The 18986-nt window shown below is 38.2% G+C and overlaps 1 protein-coding gene across 18 annotated transcripts in view; it reads left to right on the forward strand.

Annotated features, from left to right (window-relative positions):
* The window catches only part of PTPRD (protein tyrosine phosphatase receptor type D), a 541446-nt gene that overhangs the window by 353128 nt on the left and 169332 nt on the right, over nucleotides 1–18986 (forward strand). For 4 of the 18 annotated variants that reach the window (XM_061132760.1, XM_061132768.1, XM_061132763.1 and 1 more), the window contains exons 11-17: nucleotides 846–1151; nucleotides 2046–2239; nucleotides 4593–4619; nucleotides 8682–8799; nucleotides 13850–14437; nucleotides 14859–14956; nucleotides 15952–16211. In XM_061132760.1, the coding sequence (XP_060988743.1) occupies nucleotides 846–1151; nucleotides 2046–2239; nucleotides 4593–4619; nucleotides 8682–8799; nucleotides 13850–14437; nucleotides 14859–14956; nucleotides 15952–16211 (1591 nt within the window). Of the gene's footprint in view, nucleotides 1–845; nucleotides 1152–2045; nucleotides 2240–4592; nucleotides 4620–8681; nucleotides 8800–13849; nucleotides 14438–14855; nucleotides 14957–15951; nucleotides 16212–18986 lie in introns of all 18 variants that reach the window. The other 14 variants (XM_061132772.1, XM_061132775.1, XM_061132774.1 and 11 more) reach the window with 6 other exon arrangements.

The raw sequence follows: 18986 nt of genomic DNA on the forward strand, positions 1-18986 counted from the left end.
ATTCTTCACTAGCAATGATATCCCAAGAAGAGTTATAATTTTTTTAAAAAAGCTGGAAGCTGACATAGGGTAAGTACAAGTTACAGTCAGAATCAACCAGCCTGACATTTATTCTCGGGTAGGTAAACCTTGGACTGCATTTTCATCCTTTATTGATATGCATGCTCACTGTATATGGGCTATGATCAGTATTAGGCTAACACTTGTCATTAGAACTGGTCAGAATACTGATTTTCAGATAGTCAGAGGGAACCCTTTTATATTTGTTGGGCTTTTATTTATTTCCCTTTTTAAAATTTTAATTGGCAGAAGGGCATCTAACAGTTATTGCCACTTTTCACACTGAAGAACCTTTTTGCAAATGAATACTATATATGAATCAGAATGCAGTTCGGTAGCCAAAGCTTGAAATGGCATCTCTTAAGCATCATCAGACTCTCATGTAACAAATCTTGTACTGTTTGCAGCTTTTTATGAAGTTCGATAGTCTGTAAAATAGGGCTGGGGAATACTGAGGGATTGTTTTAGAAGAAGAATTTAAATTGCAGGTAGGTAATTTTATTTGAGGCTCTGTTATCTTAAGATTTCATTTTCACATACTCCCCCCACCCATTATTTAACAATTCTTTTTGGTCATTGATTCATTTTTTGGTTTATTCATATTACTAAGCCAAGGTTCATAAATTTATCTTTAAAATTTTAAGTTTCAAAGTCTTATTTTCATTTTGTTGCCCTTCTTGTTCGTCTATTTATTTTCGCCTTTTCTTTTGTTTTACCATTTTTTTTTTTTCCAACCACTCCTGTCCTTTCACTCAAACCCTCCTTTAACTCACTACCAAAATAAGAGCCGTCAGCTCCTCCTCAAGACGTTAGTTGCACCAGTCCAAGTTCCACTAGTATTTTGGTAAGTTGGCAACCTCCACCAGTGGACAAACAGAATGGCATTATTACTGAATACTCCATCAAGTATACTGCAGTGGATGGAGAAGATGACAAACCTCACGAGATTTTGGGAATCCCTTCGGACACTACCAAATACCTTTTGGAACAGCTGGAAAAATGGACTGAATACCGGATCACTGTGACAGCCCACACTGATGTCGGCCCTGGCCCTGAGAGCTTGTCCGTGTTGATTCGAACCGATGAAGATGGTATGTTGCCTCTGCTCCATCAGTCCGCACCCTTCTACCACGATCTTGCTCTGCTGTCTTTTGATAGGCTAACAGTAATGTGTTTTTTTCTGCTCGTCTTTTTTTAACCCAGTGTCACTGTAACTTCAGCAATTTTTGCTAAAGACCTATCTTTGCTACGGCCTAGGAATTTTTTTTTTTTTTTAATTTTTTAAATCTCAACACAGTCATTTGCTTCCTTTTTAAAGAACAGTTTGCTCCTGTGACCTTGCAATCCAGGCCCTTCTCTGTACCTCCATCTAATATCTTCTGCGTTTTTCTTGGCTTTTTGTAGTTGCTTCTTTTACATTTTGATGTTAACTTTTCAAAAGCGCCTTCTTATCTTCTTGTTGCCTTTTTGTCTTGAACATTTCAGAGACAGTGATGCTCAACATTCAGTTCTTGGCATCTGTTGTATGGAATACCTTTGATATGAGGAAAAAAAAAGAAGAAAATCCATATAATCAAGAATCTTTTTATTCTGCTAAAAAAGAAACCTAAAAAACACACACAGCAATCAACAGCCAGTTTTTGTTATTATTTCAATGCTATACTTCTTTGTGCTTTAATGCTTTGAACCTCAAAGCATCTTCCTTGGCTTTTGTACATTTTTTACATGTTTTTCTATTTCTCTGATACTCTTTTTTTCTTCCATTTTTTTTTCTTTTTTTTGGCATCGGTCATGCTTTTTGATCTTTTCTTAAAAGATAGAGCAGATTGGTTGAGCATTTTCATGGGTTGAAAATGTTTGTATTCCACAAACAAACATGGTGGGTCTGCCCATTTTTTTTTTTTTTTAAACCTAAGTAAAGAAAATGCTCTGACTGGGTGGGACAAGTGCCTATAATTTTCTTTTATCCAATGATGTTGTTCCAGTTCCTAGTGGTCCTCCTCGCAAAGTCGAGGTAGAGGCTGTCAACTCAACATCTGTTAAAGTCTCGTGGCGCTCACCCGTGCCCAATAAACAGCATGGCCAGATAAGAGGATACCAGGTGCATTATGTGAGGATGGAAAACGGTGAGCCCAAGGGCCAGCCCATGCTGAAGGACGTCATGCTGGCTGACGCGCAGGTAAGCATCTGAAATCATATAGGTATATTTTTATAGGGTACGTCTATTTTACCCTGTGTCTTAAAATGGACCCCATGTTCATTTTTTCTTTGACATTTTAAAATGTCTGTATAAAATTCTAGATTTTTAGGAAACTTGAAGGGTAGTTGATTTTCAGTGTTGTGTTAATTTCTACTGTATGGCAAAGTGATTCAGTGATAGAGATATAGATCCAGACATCGACATAGATACAATGGTTTGCATCTGCTAATCCCAATCTCTCACTGTATCCTTCCTGGACCCTGCATCCCACTTAGCAACTAGAAGTCTCTTCTCTATGCCTGTGGAGTCTGTTTCTGTTTTGTAGACAAGTTCATAACATTCTAGCTTTAAAAACACACGATCCATATTTATCTTCTCAGTCAGAGTTGACTTCAAGTGAGGAAGTGAATTGAAATGACACATCTGATTCAAAACACAGAACATTTTTTTTTTTTAAATACAGATACTTGGCTGTCTACAGCTATTTCTCAGTTTGCCTTTCTGCCTTAAAAAAAAAAAAAAAGTTGACTTAATTAAATCAAAGGAAAGAATTTTAAACAGAAGTTTTGCTGATAGTCTACTTTCTACTGTGCTAAAAGTATTTGAAACTAAGTTAATCTATAATTTCTGAATGAATGCCTTCTTTCACTGAAGAATAAACATTTTAATTTGGGGAAATGTATCCAGACAGTATTTTTATCTGTCATTTATTTACCAAATTACATATTTAATTAAAATAAATATTTCATTTCCCAGAAAATGAAGATAATGATAAAAATTATAGAATTTCCCAGGGAATTAATGAGATCCTGTATGTTGAGCCAGTTAAAATTATTAAGTGTAGTTTGTGAAAAATTCTTTCAAGCCGAAGGCAGTGATTTATAACCATGTAGTCACAACTTGGTTTTGTAATAAGTTATTTAAAAAAGAACTTTATATTTTTTTCAATTTTTTAAATAAACTAGAAGTGAGTCAAAGACAATACCATAATAAATCTACCTGTATCTATTTTTCTGAAAGGGAGAGAAAGGTTGTAATTAATAAGCATCCTGCTGGGGATTATACATATCCCGTGGACTAGATTACCTTGTTCTAGTAGTGATGGGGTATGAGAATGGAGTGTTTTGCTTATTCAGCAAATTGGTAGCTGGGCCTGGGAATAGATGGGATTATTGCAAATATGAAGCCAATTCAGTTGAAAATTCCTTCTTTTGTATGAAAGTAGGGAAGATTATGAACAAAGTGGAAAACTGTTGTACCGAATTGCTACACTTTGCTTTTTTTCTCTGTGAAAATAACAGGGAAATAAATATCCCAGCTTTTTACCCCAGAGTCTTTACTTCATGTTTATCCCAGTCTTAACTCACAAAGGTGCTTATTTGCTTTAGCTATAAAGCATTCTAACTAAAGGGGTCTAACTTAGTGACTTATTTACCTCAAAAATCCAGTTGTATGATTTTGGTTTGAAGGACATTTCTATAAATTTAGCCAGAGATTCATAGTGTCCCATAATATTCTGGAGAAAGGACTATTGATTTGCTTTTAATAAATATTTATTTTGTACTACCCATAAAACGGAAAGTTTTTATATAGTATACAAAATGCTTACATTTTATTTGGTGCATCTGTAATTTTGAAAAATAAAGTGATATGACCATCACGTTTTGATGCCCTTCATCAGTTCTTAGACAATCTTACATTAGAGAACAGTAGTTCTTTTGCTGTTTTCATTGGGAATTTGGTAGTCAATGAAATTATATAATACAAAATGCCTTAAATGTCAATTCAATCTTTTTTTCCCTACTCTTCTACTTTGGTTTTTCTTTCTTATTTTGCTAATTTTCCTTGTGGTGTTGTTCTGGGTTTTTGGTTGATTTGTTTTTTCTCATATCATGTTCTGATAATTCATTGAAATTTTTTTACATCTTACAGGACTTCACTGATATACATTTTCAATATAATAAAGATGTAAATCTAAATAGTAACTTGAATTGCATAATCTAGATAGAAATCAAAATAAACATCACAATGTAGTGTACATAGCATTTTGTATGCCTTATTGATTTGATCCAATGAATTACATATTAAAAAAATTAGTTGGATTTAGTGATAACAATATAGAGTATATTTACTTTTAACTTCTCAATTATGAGTTGAGGTGGCAGCATAACACTCATATACTGTTTGGGATTTTATTGTACACACCTCTTCAGTTGCTTATTTTTTCTCTCTTTTTTTAGTCTAAGGAGGGCACCATTGCCTTTATCAGGCTACAAACTTCATTTCTTTTTATTTTGTTTCCCTCCTCCCCAACCTTCTTAATCTCAATCAGTGGGAATTTGATGATACTACTGAACATGTGAGTAATTTTTGGCTGCTCTGTCAAAACAGATTATAAATGGTTGTTTTTTACTGATACTCCCCTTTCCTTTATTTGTACTATATCATCAGTTTGCTTGGATGCATGAACTAACAAATTATTTTTTAAAGTGTTTTCACTACATGGTATACTTTTTTTAAAAAAAGTTTTTCCCGTCATTGTTTTGCAAAATTGATGTGGTGCTATTGATTACATGAAAAATACCATGAGTTCATATTGTTTGATGGCTGTTACTAACTCTGCCTTGTGACGCAGTTATAGGAGGCATGCTTTAAGTGGAGGTATCACAGACTGGAGATGTCTAGTTTGTTCTGGGCTGCTCATAAATCCTGCTCCAGGGTGGCATATTCAGTGCATAATATGATCTAAATCTGGCACCCATTAATTCTATCTAGAAATGACAGTTCTCAGTTGAACCCATACAAATTTGAGTGAAATTGCTTGAGTGAAACACCAAGAAGTAGAAGGTATCTTACCAAGAGTGAAGAATTTTTTTAAAATACTGTAATGAGTGGACTGAATTAGTCTGTTTGTTTTTATATTGAGAGTTTATTATGTATAAAGTACTGTGGATGGCACTGCCTTCTAAATGCTTACAGTGTAGGTGGCTAGGAAGGAGGTAAAGTTCAGATAAGTTCCATAAATACAAGCAATGTGATGCCCTCAAGCAATGTATGAATAATTAGTATTTAAATGACAATATCAGTTAGAGCTATGAGTTTACAGACAGAGCACCAGGTTGGTAGAAGTCCTGAAACTTAGGTGAGAACTCATCCCTAATGAGTAGGGATTAAAGAGGTAATCCCTGTGTGTCTGTGCATGTTGCGGAGTTGGAAGTGAGAATGTATTGAAGTACACTCTGAACTCAGCAGAGATAAACATAGATACGAGAGTGTGATAAAGTCCGGTGACAATGAGCTTGGCAGTTTGACAGAACTGAAGAGTTCAGGTTATTAAATACATTATATTTTAGTGTAATGTTGGAAAAATCTAAAGTGAAAAAGTGAAAGTCGCTCAATCAGGTCCGACTCTTTGTGACCCCAAGGACTGTAGCCTGCTAGGCTCCTCTTGTCCATGGAATGCTCCAAGCCAGAATACTAGAGTGGTTAGCTGTTCCCTTCTCTAGGGGAAAAAATCTAAAGTTTCAAGCGAAATACCTGATCTCTAACTCTTCAGTACTTGAGAGATTTTTTAAATTGTTAAAAAAAAAAAAAGAGCAATAAGATAAAGGCTGGTAGGAGGTTTTCTTTCATTTAGTAAATATTTTTTTTGCCGAAACACAGGTTTCTTATAGGGGTTCTTGGTAAATATGATGATCAAGCTATCACTTCTCATGAAATCGACAGTGTAACAGTGTTTTATAAACTTTTTTGATCATAACCCATAGTAAAAAATGCATTATTTTCCATGACCAATGCATGCATATGTTTAAAATAAAGGTTTCACAAAATAATAGCTTACTTTTAAATACATTCACATTTTAATGTTCAAGTATATCCATTTGTTTAAAAAACACTGGTCTTGAATGGCTAAATTCATTTCATCAGCTACTAAATGGGTCATTACCTTCAGCTTAAAAGTCAATAACTTCATGGATAGATTAAGAGAAACAATACAGTTGATAAGGAAACAAGTAAACAGTTCTTTTCCTAAATCATGAAGTGATTTTTTTTTTTAAGTTGAGCATCAGAAATGAAAAAGGGAAAGTTATGATCAATATTTTAAAGGAAGAATGAACAGAACCATACTAACTGGCTAAGAATTTGAAGGAGGCTATTGGACCAAAGATTGCTCATAAGTTTTGAAGATGCATCATCATTCATTAAAATATGGAAATATTTTATGGAAGAAGGGGACTCTGCTTCTGGGAGTAACATGTACTTTAGTTAAATTGAATTTGAGATAACCACTTGACAGTTAAGGGAAAATGTCCAGCAGATATTTACAATGCTGGGGCCTTACTGCTGGGGCCCTGGGGGAAAGTCAAGGCTAAAGATAAATTTAGGATATAGGCAGAAAAAAATTCTCTAAAGTTTTAGAAATGAAACTAGTTTTTTTTTTTTTTTTTTTTAGGACTAGAGAGAAAGGCAGCAGATAAATGACTGTGTCAAGACATTTGGGGATGACAGCTCTTAGCAAGCAGGGGCAAGAATTAGGATGCAGAATGGAACAGGAGGATACAGAGAGAGGAATAGTGGTTATGATGTCAGCCAGAGAGGGTGTGGAGACCACCAAGGTAGTACAGCCACAGCTTAAAGAAAGAAAATGTAACTCAAGAGACAATGTGATTCAGGCAAAGAGAGGAATGCTGGAGATGAGACCACTGAAGCCTTGAACATTTGGCCTGGCACTACTTATATTATCCAGTTCCAACCTGTGTGGAAGGAAGGTCATGTGTGATTGGCTAACTCCAAGTTTATAAATAAGAAACTTACAGAAGGCTCAGCATTTGTAAATTGTTTGCCTCTCAATTTAGTGATAGAACCAAACTTCGCTTCTTTTTCCTCCCAACCTAGCCTGTTTTCATCAGTAGTTCTGTGACATGAGAGAGACCTTGGAAATATATTGAGATTTACCCGTCCTAATTTTTGGAATTGCCAGTGTGCCTACCATAATTTTAAGTGCCACTCTGGAGTGGTTCACTTAATTTTTATATTCTCTGTGATGTTGGTGAAACCATTCCTGAAGATAAAAATCTGTCTCTCAAATTTAGTCTATTCATCTGATAGAATAATTTTTCCAGTGGCTCTTCAGGATGGTATCTGAAATTTTTGAATTTCCACACTGGTGAGATTCCTACTTTTTTGAGAAAAGCACATTGTCAAAAGCTGTCATCCCTGGATTCAGATTCAACCATTGATTTCTATGGTGCCCATTACAGCCTTGCACAGAAAAGTCCCACTGTTCTCCATTCACACAAACAAATCCATTCACTAAACTCTCACATGTATTGTCTTTAGATGCGAAAGATGACAGTCAGTATTTTCTTATATTTATCCATATTGAATTTGAAAACATAGCTGTGCCAGAAATCTGAAAAGTTATTTTTTAAATTGTTGTGCATGTGTGTAGCTCCAAAGAAAATACCAAAACATTAATAGCCAGCACTGTATTTAAAGAATCATGTAACTTCCAATTTGGAAGAATAATTCTTGGACTGTCTACCCTTATAACCATCACAGCTTTGGGTCCTTACTAAGAGAAAACTAATAGTTTTGAGGAATAGTTTGTGGTATTTAACATTTTCAGAATTGATTGAGCACATATCAGTGATGTGATAGAACAAGATCCCGTTACATGGTTTCATGACAAGGCCTCAAAATCTATAGATTGTTCTCCTTAGTTTATAGTAATTTTTGTTATTAACCTATACAACTAACCAGTAATATATTATTTGAGTCCTGAGAAACTTCTGTGGCTGTCTAGGTCCAACAGACCAGCCACTTGGCAAAATATCACTATTTAAGTGATTCAACATACTGTTTGGCATCCGCACCACTAACAGTCTGAGGACCAGGCTACGATGGAAGCACATGGATTGTGGCTGGAATATCATAACAGCTAGAGTGAACTGCTCACTACAAGCCAGACATTGTTTTTTAAGTTTTTACCCAGTATAACTTTAATCCTTTCGTAGCCTAGAGGGTCCTAGCCTCCCAACTTTCACATGGAGAACGGAGGCACAGATGGGGTGAACTCATCACTTGCCCTGGGTCACCAGACTGGTAAATAAGGAAAGGCAAGTTTAAGTCCAAGGAAAGGCAAGTTTAAGTCCAAGCATTCAGAAGGTCTGACTCCAGTTTTTGTGGTTTCGATTATTACCCCTTGGAGCTGCCTCTGAGGATGGCTGAAGACCCCATTTCAGTGTCAGCATGAAGACAGATCTCCCCCAGCATGAGCTCTAGGCATGAAACGTCCAGTGCTTGGCATGGCTGCAGGGAATGTTCATGCATGCACAGCATGGAGGCCGAGGCCTTAGTTTCCCCCCAGGGCAGCCGTAGCGTAGTTTTGAATCATTGCTGTTCTGTTGTATCATTTCAGGACATGATTATTTCTGGGCTACAGCCTGAAACTTCCTACTCCCTCACTGTCACAGCTTACACCACCAAAGGAGACGGAGCTCGCAGCAAACCCAAGCTGGTGTCCACCACAGGGGCAGGTAACCATGTCTATGCATATATATGTCTTCAGTATGTTTCAGGCAACAATGATAATTTTCCCAGTGGTATGGATGGCTTCTATCAGAGGGGAGAATGGACTGTAGTCAACATCTGTGATTTTTGATATATCTTAAGTTAGGTAAAATACTTAAAGAACCTGCTTTGCCCAAATTATTTAATCACTCATTCACCAAATATTATTTGAGTACCTACTGTGCATCAAGAACTATTTTCGGTACTTTGAAGAACAATCAACAAAACAGAAAGAATCTGGCCTCCTGAAATTTATTTTCTGACCGAGATTGGATAATTAACAAGTGAACAAATGAGTTTTATAATAATAAAATGCTGGGAAGTGATAAATTATGAAAAGAAAGATGTGCAGTCATGCCTTTAGGCAGTCCCTAGGGGCAGTTTTAGAAACAGTGACGTCTTTTAGAGGCAGGATATTTGAGCTGAGACTTGATTGGTGTGAGGGAGCAGATCCCATGAGGGTCTGGAAGGCAGATCATCTAGGGAGGGAAATCATGTGACAGCCTCAGCATGCCACCCCCCCCCCCCAAAAGAGAAACAAACCTTGTTAGAAGAGCTGCCATCTGGAGCTGGGTTGATGACTTAATATTTTATTTTTTGTCATTTTCTCCTCCTGACCCCTTGTTCTGGGGTATCAAAAGAGAACAAATTGCACAAAAGATGGGAAACAGAAAAGAGAATGAAGAAAGCAGAAGGACTAATATAGATTGCTCGTTTCTGAAGAACGAAGCTTCTTAGCGCTGTTTAGACTTGTACATTGGTCTGCCACGTTAGGAAAAGTCAGCATGAAGGAAGACCTGATGTTGTAAAACCAATAAATTAAGAGATAATTACAGAAGGATTCTCCTTCAATCCCTTTATATAGAAATCTCCCATGGAACATTTGAACTATGATTTGATTTACTCCTCCCGAATCACTTCTGGCATAGCTTTTTAGGAACACACCTCTATGTAAAGGCGTAAAGCAAAGAACAGCTGTGATGTTGAGTGCCCTCCTGGGTGCTGTGCTCACTTCCAAATTTGTCTAAATGTCATAAGATTTGCCTCACTCATATCCCGCCACCTGGAACTGCCTCAAGCAGCAGGATTACAGATGGCAAAGCTCCTTCAAGGCAAAATCTTCCAGGCCTTATTTTTTTTTAATACCATTGTTTCAGGTTAATGCAGCACCCTGCATAGGAGATACAGTCCATGTTCAGTGGGACACGCTGAGTGTCTAGCTATGGAAGCAGCTTCTCCTGGAATGTAGCCAACTAAGAGTGAACCCCTAAAACTGAACCCCAAAATGAAAAAATACACTTCCTGCACCCATATTTATAATTGTGTCTTAGGAAAACTGAAGTGTCTTACATGAAGCATCAACCTCCTATTGCCCATGAAATAGGGAGGAATGTCTTATAATGAGGATGAAAAAGTAGAGGATTTACTTTTTCAAGGGATGTGAATCCTAGAACAAGGAATGCTAGTGCCTACTTTAACGTCACTGAGATTAGCTCGTCACTTTTTACTCACTGTATAGAACATTATTTAGAACTGTGGGTCTTACACACAGAATTATTTTGCAGTTTACATTTGTGATTTCAGATCTTTCTTAATCAATGGAGACTTCATTATTGAGGAAATGCTTATAATTTAGATGTCTGCATGCTTATTTTCTTGCGATCTCCTCTGTTCTTGGATTGGAGATGGGAGAATCCATCTGAAGAATCCATTTATAATCTTCTGGATTATAAATACAGAAGGAGATCGATAATCGTTCAAAGAGAAAAGCTCTAGTTTTTTTTTTTTCTTTCTGCTGCCAACCTGTAGTAAAAAAAGCATTCCCTAGTCATTAGTGAACAGATTAATTTGCTTTGTTCTGTATACTATTTAAAAAAAAACTTGTATTTATATGACTGTGAAGAATTACTCAGTGTATCTCACAGATGTGAGCTCCTAATAACTGTAGTTATAAAGGTATTTAATTATAGCTTCCATTGAAAATTCACAAATTCCCATTAAATTTTACTTTAATCATAAAATTCCTGGTTTTTTGGATAGGTTTATGTATAATACATTGTTCCTGGAATCTGCGAACAATCATATCTTTGAAATAAAGAGTACAGGCCATAACTTAAGCAATCCATATAGGATTCATGTAACCTGAGGGCTGCTTTTGAATAGAATGTTGGATTTTATGTTTCAGTGATTATGACATTTTTGTAGTTTCTTTGTTAATACTCCCGTGCTCTGTATCATAATAATTAGTCTACTGCCTGAAATCTTGCAGTTCTAGGCAAATTCTTTGGTTTGAAATTTTCTCTGTATTTTTACATTATTTTCACTACTGTACTGAGCAGCTGTATTTAAGGATGAGAGAAAAGTGACCATGGTATGGAGGATTTGAAAGTAATTCTAGGCTTAGGTCAGTCAATTATGATGGTTGCTACTTAGGTGCTAAGTTAAATTGAAGCTCAGTTTAGAGCCGTTGGGACTGAGTGCCTTGATGGATCTCCAATGATTGCTGTTACTAAGAAGTAGAGGGCAGCAGCACATGTGTACCATTTCTGAAGTCCTGACAGATTTTTAAGAGGGAAGAATATAGTAAGCAAATAAGAACTGAAAAGGCAAAAGGGAGAATGGATTATACATCGTGACTTAAGAATTAGCTTATTTACTCTACAGAAGGACCCTCAGCTTATTCTAATATGCTCACTGCTAAAAATGCCCTCCAGCCTCCCTAGAGTAAGTATTTAAGACTCCTTCATTTTGCCAATCCTCCAGCTCCTAAATTGGAGCAAGCAGATCCTCTGACCCTGCCACTGTGTGCTCAGTCATGTACGACTTTTTGCAACCCATGGACTATAACCCGCCATGCCCCTCTTGTCCATGGAATTTTTCAGACCAGAATACTGGAGGGAGTTGCCATTTTCCTCTTCCTGGGGATCTTCCCAACTCAGGAATCGAACCTGTGTCTCTTGCATCTCCAGCATCTGTAGGCAGACTCTTTACCACTACTGCCGCCTGGGAAACCCTGACTCTGCCACTGGATGGCCTTTAAAAGTGGTCCAGACAGTAACCCCAAGACATCAGAAACCTTGAACCCAACTCCACACACGCGGCACCACCTACTGGTTTTCATTTCTCTCCTTTGAGTATGCACTGCTCAGAGGACAAGGCCCCTGCATTACCCGTGTTTCATTTTCCCACCCAAAGCCTGTGTGCCAGTATATAAGTCTTTCCACAAAGTGAGTAGTTGGTAAATGTTTTCTACATAGAACTTCTGAAAGCAAGAAATGGAGTGGGTTCCATTGCCAATATGTGCAGTTTTGGAGAATTCTTTTTAATCACACATGCAATGTTATAGAATTTTCCTCATTCCTTTTCCTTTATTTCCCTGTTACTCCCTGGATGAAATACCATAGCTGCCCACAATCATTACCCTCGCTGATTTATACTGTGTTTACTTTTTACACATTTGGGGAGATTTCAGGTATTCTCTTCTTGTGTCTAGGCTCTGCGGAGCTGTCCATCACCAGCTCCTGGAGCTTACTCAGACTCATGTCCATCAAGTCAGTGATGCCATTCAACCATCTCATCCTCTTCATCGCCTTCTCCTCCCGCCTTCAGTCTTTCCCGGCATCAGGGTCTTTTCCAGTGAGCCAGTTCTTCGCATCAGGTGGCCAAAGTACTGGAGTTTCAGCCTCAGCATTGGTACTTCCAATGAATATTCAGGACTAATTTCCTTTAGGATGGACTAGTTGGATCTCCTTTCTGTCCAAGGGACTCTCAAGAGTCTTCTCCTACACCACAGTTCAAAAGCATCAATTCATTGGTGCTCAGCTTTCTTTATAGTCCAACTCTCACATCCATACATGACTACTGGAAAAAGCATAGCTTTGACTAGATGGACTTTTGTTGGCAAAATAATGTCTCTGCTTTTTAATATGCTGTCTAGGTTGGTCATAGCTTTTCTTCCAAGGAGCAATATCTAACTTACTTAAGTTATGTTACCTACTTAACTTAGTTAACTTAACTAACTTATTTAACTTAAAGTAACTTACTTAAGTTAGGTAAGCAATATAATATCTAACCTACTTAACATGAAAGGAAATTATGTACTTATGAGAAATGAGCCCCTTCCTGCAAAAAGCTTAATATTCTGATTATTAATAATTATGATGATTATTAATGAAATATAAAACACTATTCTAAGGCTTTTACATGCATTTTCTCATTTAATACTCACAACATGGGGTGGGTCTTAATATAATTCCCATTCTAGTAGATGCAAAACTTGATGAGGATGACTGGTGTGAATAGTATAAAGAAAAATTGCAAATTAGATTCACAGAAAGTCTAAGCAACATTTTGTATTACCTTTTTTCTTCCTAACTTATAACCAATATAATAGTTAACTGTTTGGCTATGGATTCAGATACACCTGTGTTTGTCTCACAAATTTCTCACTTACTACACATCTGACTATACAGTTTTCTGTTTCATTTTCTTATGAGGCAAAGCGAAGATGACAACTAGTCACATAGTCAGGAGTGAAGAGTGTACTCAAGTGAGATACTCCAGGTAGCGCTCTTAGTACAGTACCTGATACACTGCATATGCTCAATGATTAAATATATTTTGATTGTTATTCTCATTAGCTGTATGTTACTGGCTAATCCTTACTTGGCTCCATTTCTGTGTGGCATGAACCTCTATGTATGAAGAGTTGAAATGTGACGTTATTTAAAAAAATCTCCTTAAGTTATCATTTCAGTAATAATGCCTATTTTCTCTCCATTATCACATTCTAATATTCACCCTACCTTTAAGAGTATGAGAAGGAGCATGTTTCCACAAAGGTATATAGACCAAGCCTTGGACTTTTTATAAGTGAAGAAATGGGAATGCCTGTGGAATTGCTTGAAATAAGTAATTTTTATGAGTAATGCCACTCCAAGGGGATTCCCATTCAACAGCGATTGAAATATGAACATCCCTGTAGGTTAGCCTTACCACTCCATCCTGTGTCTCCAGTTCCAGGCAGACCCCGGCTCGTGATTAACCACACACAGATGAATACAGCCCTCATTCAGTGGCACCCCCCGGTGGACACATTTGGACCCCTCCAGGGCTACCGTCTAAAATTTGGCCGAAAGGATGTGGAACCGCTTACTACTCTTGAGTTCTCTGAAAAGGAAGATCACTTCACGGCGACAGATATCCACAAAGGAGCATCGTACATCTTCAGGCTCTCGGCCAGAAACAAAGTGGGCTTTGGGGAGGAGATGGTGAAGGAGATTTCTGTTCCAGAAGAAGTTCCAGCTGGATTCCCTCAAAACCTCCAGTCGGAAGGCACCACGTCAACATCCACCCAGCTATCTTGGCAGCCGCCAGTCCTGGCCGAGAGAAACGGCGTTATCACCAAGTACACCCTTCTGTATAGGGACATCAACATCCCCCTTCTTCCAGTGGAGCAGCTCATTGTTCCAGCTGACACCACTCTGACACTCAGTGGCTTAAAACCAGATACCACATATGATGTAAAAGTACGTGCTCACACGAGCAAAGGGCCCGGGCCGTATAGTCCCAGTGTCCAGTTCAGGACACTGCCTGTGAATCAAGGTAGGATTTGTCTGCTTACGGCCTTTCTCCTTTAAAGGAATGTCGGTCTTTGGAAATCAGTATTTTGAAGCTATAGATAACTGATCGGCTCATTCATATTCATAGGTTCAGCAAAAGCAAAAAGGTAAGGTATGTAAAACTTGACGTGTTTTGGATGCCTTAGATTTCAGTTAGAGAATGCCAAGCAAGTCTGGCTGACAGCTCCCCAATGTTCCCAGGTAAGGAATACATAATAGAGTTGACTGAATGGGAGAGAAAGGAGAGATCTTGGTGGCAATGAGGTAGTAAAATGAATGCTTTTAACAGGTAGGCAAATCACACTTCTCTGATCAAAGTAGCTTAAGCCTTCTTGTCCGTGGAGAAGGACTGGACGAATGTTTTTAGGAGTAGTTTAAATACACTGTTTTTCCTTTTCCAGCAGTGTTTGCAAAAAATTTTCATGTCAAAGCAGTAATGAAGACTTCGGTGCTGCTGTCTTGGGAGATTCCAGAGAATTATAATTCTGCCATGCCTTTCAAAGTAAGTTGTTTCCTAATGTGTAAGATATCACGGGTAAACATGGAGGGGGCAGGTCACCCAGGGAAATCACTTAAAAACCACACAGACTGCTTTGATTCGGCCACACACACAAATGTTCTCATTTGTGGCTTTCAAATCACAGACCAAGCCTGGTTCTTGGCCAGTGTGACCTTTGCCCTCTTGGGAGGAGGCAGAAGCTCAAACCTAGGGCTTGCATTCCTTGTGGGTAACCGAGCACTTCCAAGTTGAACTTTTTACATCTAAACTAGTGCTTTTGATTTTTTCATCAGAAAATGAAATTTACATGGTTTCTACCTATTTATAATGCAGCATCCTGGGATTTGGCAACCCACTCCAGTATTCTTGTCTGGAGAATCCCATGGATGGAGGAGCCTGGTGGGCTACAGTCCACAGGGTCGCAAAGAGTCGGACACAACTGAGTGACTTAACTTTCAACTTTCAGTGCTTTTGATTTTTCATCAGAAAATGAAATTTACATGGTTTCTACCTATTTATAATGCAGCATCCTGGGATTTAAGTAATTTGTTTATTGGCCTGAATTCTTTGCATATTTTAAACTTTAGTTTGCCATAGAGAGATACTGAAAAGTGTTAGCAAGAAGTACAAGTCTGTGAAATAGAGAATAGAGAAGCATCTATAAAAGTAAAAAAAAAAATATGTTTGGGAACAGGAATGGAAGTGTTTGGAAAAAAGTGGTGTGCATGATCACAGACAACTGACAGACCAAATATTGAGAGGTTATTGCACATTTGCGTATTTTTGATTGACTTATAAACCTTATACTAATATGCAATAAGGGAAAAAAAGGAAAATCAATGCCACCTCTAGAATTTTGGGAGCGCTTATAGGCTTATGAAATGCCCCGAATTAGAAATGACCCATATGTATTTTCCGTAAGCAGGTACACATTATTTTAGAAAATATTGCTTACCTAACCGATAACCAAATCTTTCTGATTGGTTGTCTCTTTCTAGATTCTTTATGATGATGGGAAAATGGTAGAAGAAGTGGATGGCCGAGCTACCCAGAAGCTAATTGTCAACCTGAAGCCTGAGAAATCATACTCATTTGTGCTGACAAATCGTGGCAACAGTGCTGGGGGGCTGCAGCACAGGGTAACTGCTAAGACGGCACCCGACGTTCTCCGTACCAAGCCTGCCTTCATTGGGAAGACCAACTTGGATGGCATGATTACCGTGCAACTGCCCGAAGTACCTGCAAATGAGAACATAAAGTAAGTTGACTAAAGGTTAGGGCTGAACCATAGAAATGCCTGTAAGCAAGAAAAAAAAAAGGTTAAATCTTGGTATTACGTGGTTATAAAAGAATGTGTAGAATATATTGCTGTATATAGAGTGAAAGAGGCTTTCGCATAGGCTCACAGTCTTGTTATTCATGTTCTGTTGCATTTTCTAGAGTTCATTTTGACACAGATTCTCATTAATGTTGCATTAATGAGAGTGTTTTATGAAGTGGAAATTAAATCCAGTCAATTAAATAGTTTGTTGGTTTTATATAGCTAGTTGATGGTAGCCAGTAGAAGAAAATGTGTTTTCACCAAAGTGTATTGAGTATTGTGGTAAGCCCTGGAAAACAAAAGAGGATACAGAGAAACAGAAAGATGTAATGCATGCTAGTGATAGAGTCTGGGTCAAGAAAGTTTCTGAATTTAATCTTGATGGACAAATAAGAGGTGTACAAAAAGTCAGAGGGTGGAAATTGTACACAAAGGCTCATGAGTACAGGAAGCAAGCGATTCTGTAAGCGGGAGCTGAGAGAGCCAGGGCAAGAGGGGTGAGAGAGGTAGGTGTGTGAGAGCCAAGTCGTGCTCAGAAGTGGGGACAGCATCCTCTGGACCAGAGGTCCCCAGCCTCCAGAATCTAAGGCTTGCTGAAATGAGATGGAGCTGATATAATAATAATAGAAATGAAGTGCACAATACATGTAATGTGCTTGAATCATCCTGAAAGTATCCCCCAACCCCTGGTTCATGGAAAAAGTGTCTTCCATAAAACCATTCTCTGGTGCCAAGAAGGTTAGAGACTACTGCTGTAGACAGTGAAAACCCATTAAAGGATTTTATACAGCAGAGTGACAGTAGATCGTCTGTGTATAATAAAACCCAAGTTTCCTTTATTACCATTTTAGGAAATATTTATTGTGTGTCTGCTGCATGTTAGAAACTATGCTCCCAGCTTGGGATAAGACTAAACCCTTTGTCATTTCTTCTATTCCACATGATCAAGTTTGGATGGAACTTGCTGTGAAAGGTTTGAAGGTCAAGCAGAGGCATTTATACATAGTTTATGGATGGTTGGAGCCTTTATATTTAGTAGCAATCTGGTGACATAATTTAGGATGGTTCTTAGGGAAGGTGGCCCCTGAAGGCATGTCAGAGGATTGGACACCACAGAGAAAAGTTCTGGGCAGTCACTGTGTAGTTAGTTGCTGTTTGGTCGCCAAGTTGTGTCCGACTCTTTGTGACTCTGTGCACGGCCGCGCACCAGGCTTCCCTGTCCTTGACCATCTCTCAGAGCTTGCTCAGACTCACGTCCATTGAGTCAGTGATGCCATCTAACCATTTCATCAAGTGCCGCCCCCTCTGTTGTGTGGTTAGTTAATTCTAGACAAATAAGATTCTGAAATGAGATGGTGATGCTAGAAAGGGGATGTAGAGGCAGACAGAGGGAATAGGAAATGGCAAAGGTCTTCATGGAGCAATCAAGGGAGGGGAAATGTCATAGATGGCTCCGAGGTTTGAGCTTGGATAATGAAATAAATGGTGCTGCCATTCATCCTGAAGGATGAGAGATCAGGAGAAAATTAATGAGTTTAAGTTTGTGTACATTTTACATGAAGTAAAAGTGAAATCAGTCTCCATTTTGTCCATTAATTCTTTTTCTGTCATTCATAAAAATAGAAACAAGAACGGACTATTACTGTGATTTTTATTCCGGCAAAATTTCATATAAAAATGAGATTATTTATGTGTTTAAATAGTCTGTGAATATTACTTGATCTCTTACCCTAGTGCCAGACAGACCACGTTGCACTGATTCGGTGGAGATGATGCTTTCTCGTGACTCTTACGCAGGGTAGTTAATTGGGGCATTTGGACAAGTAGAGTCCAGTGGAGTGGAGCCCTATGATACCAAAAATTAGATAGATGAGGGAGGCCACAGGAGGAGCTCCCAAACCCAGCTTAGTAGTTCAGGGAAGAAGTCCCAAAGAAAGCAACATCTAAGCTGAGGCTTAAAAAATGACAAGAAGGTGGTCTGGGAGGTTAGAGCGGGGAAGACACTGTTTCAAGCAGAGGACAGTACATGTAATATTTCACAAACAACAGGAAGACTAGCACTTGTTATGTATCCACATCTTACCCATCCATGAGACTTTTCAGCTGACATCCAACAAACATTATTCTAGACATACCGTATTGCCAGCTCTAGGCCTGAGAGTTAGGTCTGAGAGTAGGAAGATGATTGAGATAAAACCCTACCTTACAGTGGGAGAACAGATACAGGGAATAGATGATTAGAATATAGTGGAGCAATACTGCCAGGTACTGTGGAAACAGAAATAGAATTCTAGCCCAACATGGATGTCAAGAGAGAGATCCAGAAGGAGCTGATATCTAATGAGTCTTGAACAATGAGAAAGATTTAGAGAAGGTAAAATAGTCGCAAACAATGAAAGAACTATAAACAATGGGCTATAAATTCAGTCTATTAAAAATATGTACTGTTCATGGGAAATAGATGGGGAAACAGTGGAAATAGTGGCTGACTTTATTTTTGGGGGCTCCAAAATCACTGCAGATGGTCATTGCAGCCATGAAATTAAAAGATGCTTACTCCTTGGAAGGAAAGTTATGACCAATCTAGATAGCATATTAAAAAGCCAAGACATTACTTTGCCAACAGAGGGTCATCTAGTCAAGGCTCTGGTTTTTCCAGTGGTCTTGTATGGATGTGAGATTTGGACGGTGAAGAAAGCTGAGCGCCAAAGA

The sequence above is a fragment of the Dama dama genome, chromosome 29, assembly GCF_033118175.1.
Source record: "Dama dama isolate Ldn47 chromosome 29, ASM3311817v1, whole genome shotgun sequence".
In the NCBI taxonomy this organism is placed as follows: Eukaryota; Metazoa; Chordata; class Mammalia; order Artiodactyla; family Cervidae; genus Dama; species Dama dama.